A 6,440-nucleotide genomic window follows, 5' to 3' on the forward strand; every position below is an offset into this window, starting at 1 on the left:
ATGGATAGCTAGATAGATAGATAGATGGATGGATAGATAGATAGATGGATGGATGGATGATGGATGGCTAGATGGATGGATGGATGGATGGATGGATGGATGGACAGATGGATGGATGGATGGATGGATAGATAGATGGATGATGGATGGATAGATGGATGGATGGATGGATGGCTAGATAGATAGATGGATGGATGGATGGATGGATAGATAGATAAATAGATAGACAGTAGCCTACATGTACCAGAGTATTACTCTATAGTACCACTATGGTAGAGTATCATGGTGAACTTTCTTCCTCAAATGTAAAGTCTAAATTGAAAAGCCAATTCAAAGAAGGAGGAAGTCGACTTCCTCCTTCTTTGAATTTTGAAGTCGACTTCCTCCTTGGACCCTCCAATGACTTAATCTCCACTGGAGGGTAACTTCATGTCACAAACTGTTCAGGTCAGGAGCTGCAGCACCCTTTAAGTTCTGATTCTAAAATCGCCCCTGTTATGCAATATAACATTTAAAAAATGTTGAACTCTGACAGCAATGTTACACAATGTAGTTTAAAAAGTTGACAGAGAGTGGAACTACTATCTAGTTGCACACTCTCAGGTGAGCGCGCCAACAACAGACGTCTCCAAATGATGACGTCGACCATGCGTCACCATGTTTTGAGTTTCAGCGCGTCCACAACCCGGGAAAAGAGAGGTTGCTGGTCCCTGTTTACAGGTTTTACGATGGAAAACCAAACCAGTGTCAGTTTAATGATCATGTATGAGGATCAGTCGGTAGATGTGCGTTGCAGTAGTGGAGCTCAGTTACAGCTGTCGCCGTGTGGCTGTGAATTCATGCTGGTCAAACCCCCAGAGCCCTGCGACCATCCTCTGCAGCCTCCAGAGAGAGTCCGACAGAGGACGAGGTTTACTATCAGCGCTCACAAGGTACACTGAACTTATTAAGAACATTTAAGCCTTTCTTTCACTTTTGGTATTTTTCCTTTTAGTGCCTTTATTTAAAGAAATGTGGCCTTTGGACAGTGTAGGACAAAACGCATATAGCCTACCAGTAAATAATAATACAAAAAAAGAAAACTCTGTTTCAATTGAAAATCTTTTTCTGAATTATTTTCATTCTATTCCCGGATTGTGATCAGTGATTGATTAAAGCGCAAGATTTTCTCATGTATCAGCTGGTAGTATTTGAGCTCATCCCCTTTGGGTAGCTTTATCTATGACATTAACTAGAGTTTATTAGTTGATGGATGTTTTTATTATTATTTTAATCCAGCAAAATAACCTTCTTTACCAAATAACTGCAGAAAAGTAAAAAAGTATGATCATTGTCTGATAGTAGGCTAATTCACAAGGCATACATTAAAATTATACTTCTGAATAGTAAAAATGTACAACTCTTTGAATGGCTTTAGGCTGTTGTTTGCTTTGATGAATACTGACTTGCCCACTGGATTCAAAGTTATATTGCCACTTTTCAGGAGTTGATGGTGGCTGCATTAGCATTTAGGAATAAATATGCAAGTCGCCCATATTTGCCAGAGGAACTCATCCCTGTGGACCACAAGAAGGTAAGATGATCAGTTCCTAGAAAAACACCTTGTCCCTAAGTTATGTTTGGGAAGTTTGAGTATTTCCTCTTTCAGCCATGTTTCAGCATTGACTCAGACGTCCAGTGGCCTGAGTGGTCTTCCTGTGATAAAGAGCGTGCACCAAGAGGTCCAAGAGGTGAGACCATCGTCAGGTCAGAGGAGGGACGAGCTATGTTGATGCTGTCACCCTCAGGTGAAGAATTCTCTGTGGAGTACACATGCAACCTCAGTCAGAATAAAAATCAGCAACCCAGCACCGAAGGCATCCAAGGCAGTCAGCAGCAGCATGAAAGCAATCTGATCTGCCAGAGCAGCTGTGACGAGACCAAAGACATTAATAAGGGCAGAGGAAGCAGAAGGAATGAGTCTGTTAGATCAACGTCTTGCTCTCCTCAGATTTCCAGCACAGCTCTGCCGAAGGTAATGCTTCTGAGTAATATTTCTGTACTTAAAATCAAAGCTTTGAATACATATTTCACTCCCCTTCCCAGCCAGAGAAGATGTTCCAATCCACCACAGTGGTCCAGCATCACTCCTGCTTTGATGTTGACCCCACCTGGTGCTACCCCGTCGACTTGGCTCGCCATCTTTGGACCGCTCTTTTCTCTAAACCTGAAGATGTAAAGGCAGAAGGTGTTGGCAATCTCCAGCGAATGTTTGATCCATCCAACATAGAGAGCAGGTCTCGGCTTCCACAGGGGCTGCCTCTCACGTGTCCATCTCCTCATTGGCACAGGTTAAACAATTTACTGACTTGCACTGATAACAGACATGTGGAGCACTTTTTAACCTTGTTCACTAACCGAGTTAATCTTCATTTCCTGTTCATGTATTTAAGATGGAAGCTCAAAGATCCTCTGGCCAAAAAAGAACATTCAGACCAAGATCTTCCAACCGAGCTGGTAAAAGTGATGTGGTGTCAAGGAGTCACATACAGGTAAGATACCTTAATAAAATGACATCTTTAACAAACAAAAATAAGGCTGTAAAATGACATTTAAGGGGAAAATTAAAGTCTTAATGTATACATTTAGATTATCACTTTATTACATAACACAATATTTTAACTGTGTGTTTACCTGAATGCTACTTGTGTAGGATACTGAGCGGGGTTGTCTCAGTCGTAGAGGTTTCTCCAGGGGATGGATCCGTCATGCGGTCTAATGGTGTCCTCAGCACTTACTTCACCCATCACAAACCTGAACCTCTGTCTGGACGGGTACATCTTAATTTCTCCTCATTTCACTTTATTAATCTGCTATATTTAGATCTGCTTAAAAGCTATACTGAACTTATTCTGTCTCACAGGTGACAGAAGTAACATACCATCTGAACAACCTTCCACCTGATGTACCCGGACAGCCGTACTCTGTTTGCTCTGTTGTGAGTCGTGCAAGCAGGTGAGCCAACGCTTTGTCAAAGTTTGTTCGATTTGATGACTTTATCCCATCAGTCTTGACCAGCATACCTCTGTTTCGCAGGATCCTGACATGCTACAACGAGGCCAGGCAGTCACTAAAGCTCCCTGTAACACCTAGCTGTTTGGAAGATGTAAAAGAAGTTTCTTGTCACGACTGTTGATGTCTTTGTCTGCAGTATTTACACCAAATTCCAGCCTTTGAATTGATCATGGTTTTGTGTTTAGGGCAGATGTTTTTATAAACCAGCAATGATTGAAGGAGATCTTTCTAACCCTGTATCTATAGAGCAGTGTGTGAATGTCGCACAATCAATAGAAAGCCGGTGAGTCATAATTTTGTGATCACTCTGTTGGTCTTATTATTATTATCTAAAGATGGATATGTTTAACCGCTTTTTAAAAAAAACATCCTTTTTCTTTCTATGAAACTCAGGTCAGATCTTGTAGCTGCAGAGTTGGAGAAGATTAAACGATTCAACTGTATCCTTTACCATGAAGATGATGGCACTAAGGGATATTGAGAATTAAAATTATGATCTAATGAGATGTATGTCTAGATACATAAACTGTCACTACACATACACTATGCAGAGTGAATTCTTTGACTCTTTGTCCAGATCTGCTAGACAACAACTGGCTGCTAAGAAGAGAGAAAGGTTGTTCAGAAGTTGGGAGTAACTCTGCAGAAGAGGTGACGCACGAGTCAATGAGTGAGAACTGCATCGCTGAAGCTCTACAGAGGACGTCTAAAGCCATCCAGGACATTGATGCTCTCATATCTGCAGCCACACTGACCTGAAAGCAAAACATGTTTCAGAAGAATACACCTAAAGAAGGGACTCCACTTTTGAGACTACAAATATGAAATGTGGGTTTACTGTGCAGAGACTGACTACGTGTTGATTCTCTGGAACAAATGAATACAAGAAGGTAACAAAATTAACTTAACCACAGAAAGGGAACTCCTTACGGCTCAAAATCTAAATGAAAACAGCTAAAGGGAACCTTAAAGAGGTGAAATACTGGATGTCATGAAGTGGATACACTTTCGACTCTTAGCTGTGCTGTCTGAGAGTTTTTTGTTTTTTTCAGGTCAATCTTAAATGACCTGAAGGGAAAAGCACACCTCCCACAATGCACTGGGGTTGGGGAGAGGGAAGGGTCAAAGATCAGGAATCGAGACAGATTTTAGTTAAGTTTGATTTACTTGTTAATGTTGACAGCCTTAATTAGAATCACCAACAAAAGTCACAGAGTTGTTGATTGCATAGTCCTTATTGCCTCACAGTACCTTCCTGTCAGAGGGAAGATCTTTGGTGCTAAATGACTTTTAACACCTTAAAGGTTCCTCCAAAGACTAATGACAAACTGTGACTGATGGCAAAAAACATTATGAAAGTTAACTGCAGCTACATGAACTGAAAACTGATCCACAAAACAAACACAAAAAATACTGCAAGTTCTCGATTGAGCCGACATGATTGAGTTTAAAAATAACAAAACTATTTTCATTATAATTTTTATCAAATGTTTATGAAACTCCCTTCTTCAGTCTCTTATTTTTGACACTTTGTGCTGTTTTCTTTTTTCCTTTTTATATATTAAGCTTGTTTATATTTTTTGTTGTTTAAATGTTCAGAGTTTCAATACTTTAAGGTTTTGTGCTTTATGTGAAGAAGAGGGGTCTTGTATAAAATATGTAATCTAAATAAACTTGTGCAGTTTTTGATTTCAAAGCCTATTGATTCCTTGATAATCCTTTTATGTGTTGTACTTATAACAAACAGGGCTTAGTTTTTCAGTTTGAGCATTATCTTTAATTCATGTTGGATTATTTTCTATAGCAGTTATTCTTACATTTTATGTTTGTTAAAACGTTAAGATGCTTGGATGCATGGAATGTGCCTCAAACACTTTTGTCTTTTTTCTGGTTGCAGGCAGAGCAGAATGTAAGTTTGGGGTTTTACAGTTTCAAGTGTACAAAGCAGGCCATTCTTTCCTATTCCACCGGATACGAGTCAAACACTTGAACGAGTGAAATGCAATGAAGTTATTATTATCATACTTGTTTCATTCATTGGGACTTTTCTAAAAACAAAAACGCTAAAGACAAGAACGCAAAATAATCTTGTCTTAGCTACAATAATTGTTTGATTTCTTCTTTATTCAGGAACAAATAGATGGAGGGATAGATTGGTCCAACACAAAAGCAAAGCTTTGTGACAGTCTCTTCCCTTAAACTGCATCCTATGTCTTCTATAAAGCCAGAACAGCAGCCACCTGATAGAGGAGAATCTATCAGGTGTTACACACACACACACACACACACACACACACACACACACACACACACACACACACACTCCTAAACCTGACAGTCAGACACTCAAAGAACATCTCTGTCTGCTTTCACACAAAACAGAAGGCCATCAGCACTCAGAACACCATCATCTAAACCTGCTGAGACAAAAGAGAGACACTGAATCCTTTCCAATGAAAACCACAATGAGGCAAACTCAGATTCTTTAAGAAACCACAACCAGGCCAGCATAGATTAATAACAGAACACCAGACACCATTACAAACAAGTAAATAAATCAGGTGGTTAGTATTGATGAATTCTCTGTTGCCTTGTCACAGAACATCCTTTGAAAAGGAGAGTTAATCCATACATAAATGTGTATACTATACCAAGATGGTGTCTTAAATTAAAATTTTGAAACCGTAATCATCAGTAGCTAAAAACAAACAATTAATTAAATAAAAATAAAAGGTAGGATATCTTATTTAATGCATTGTACATGGCTACCAACAAACATCTAAATAAGAAAACCAGTTTAAAAAAAATGGAGCACTATGATCGCCCCATCCCATCTAGATTAAAGGATAATGTAGTTTAATGTTTGAGTGACACCTAGTGGTTAACATTATTATCGCAAGTATCACATCTGCTGCCCTGCTGGTTCAACTATTAAAAACGTTGTGCTTTTTTTCTTAGACTAAATCCGATGCTGCTTTAATCACGCACTAATGCATCTTCATAGTGGCTTTACTTTTCTTCCCGGATTCTTTTCTCTGCTGCGACTCAAAACTTCAAATGATATGTCACCATTTCTCCTGATATGTCTTTAACTCCCTTATATTTCTACGCTGTGGGTGCAACAAAAGTAAAACATATTTTAAATGATCCACAGATGTGTATGTTTATGAGGATCTTTATTCCCTTAGTAATTCTATTCCTGCTGGGTTTTTTTTAGGTCTTAAACATTAACGGACAGGGAAATTCTTTGAGTAATTTATTTTCACTCTTTTTCCATACTACAAATAGACAACTGCAACCACATTTTGTATACAGTAATATCTGCATGATAATATCTCATATATCTGATTTTAAGTTTACAAAGGTATATTTATGTTGACATCAGA

The 6,440-nt window shown here is 38.9% G+C and overlaps 1 protein-coding gene across 2 annotated transcripts; it reads left to right on the forward strand.

Annotated features, from left to right (window-relative positions):
- Nucleotides 1–649: 649 nt before the first annotated feature.
- On the forward strand, nucleotides 650–4,743 carry c2h5orf34 (chromosome 2 C5orf34 homolog). 2 transcript variants are annotated; one of them, XM_020633051.3, is made up of 11 exons: nucleotides 651–932; nucleotides 1,484–1,573; nucleotides 1,649–2,014; nucleotides 2,086–2,330; nucleotides 2,433–2,531; nucleotides 2,693–2,813; nucleotides 2,903–2,994; nucleotides 3,076–3,145; nucleotides 3,240–3,337; nucleotides 3,448–3,494; nucleotides 3,632–4,743. In XM_020633051.3, the coding sequence occupies exons 1-11, from the start codon at nucleotides 729–731 to the stop codon at nucleotides 3,811–3,813; spliced, it is 1,614 nt and encodes a 537-aa protein (XP_020488707.1). In that variant the 5' UTR covers nucleotides 651–728; the 3' UTR covers nucleotides 3,814–4,743. The 2 variants fall into 2 exon arrangements, 1 of the variants encoding a protein (XP_020488707.1); XR_010668850.1 differs by lacking the exon at nucleotides 3,632–4,743 and having other exon boundaries at nucleotides 650–932; nucleotides 3,245–3,337.
- Nucleotides 4,744–6,440: the final 1,697 nt, after the last annotated feature.

Source organism: Labrus bergylta, chromosome 2 (assembly GCF_963930695.1).
Source record: "Labrus bergylta chromosome 2, fLabBer1.1, whole genome shotgun sequence".
NCBI classification, from domain to species: Eukaryota; Metazoa; Chordata; class Actinopteri; order Labriformes; family Labridae; genus Labrus; species Labrus bergylta.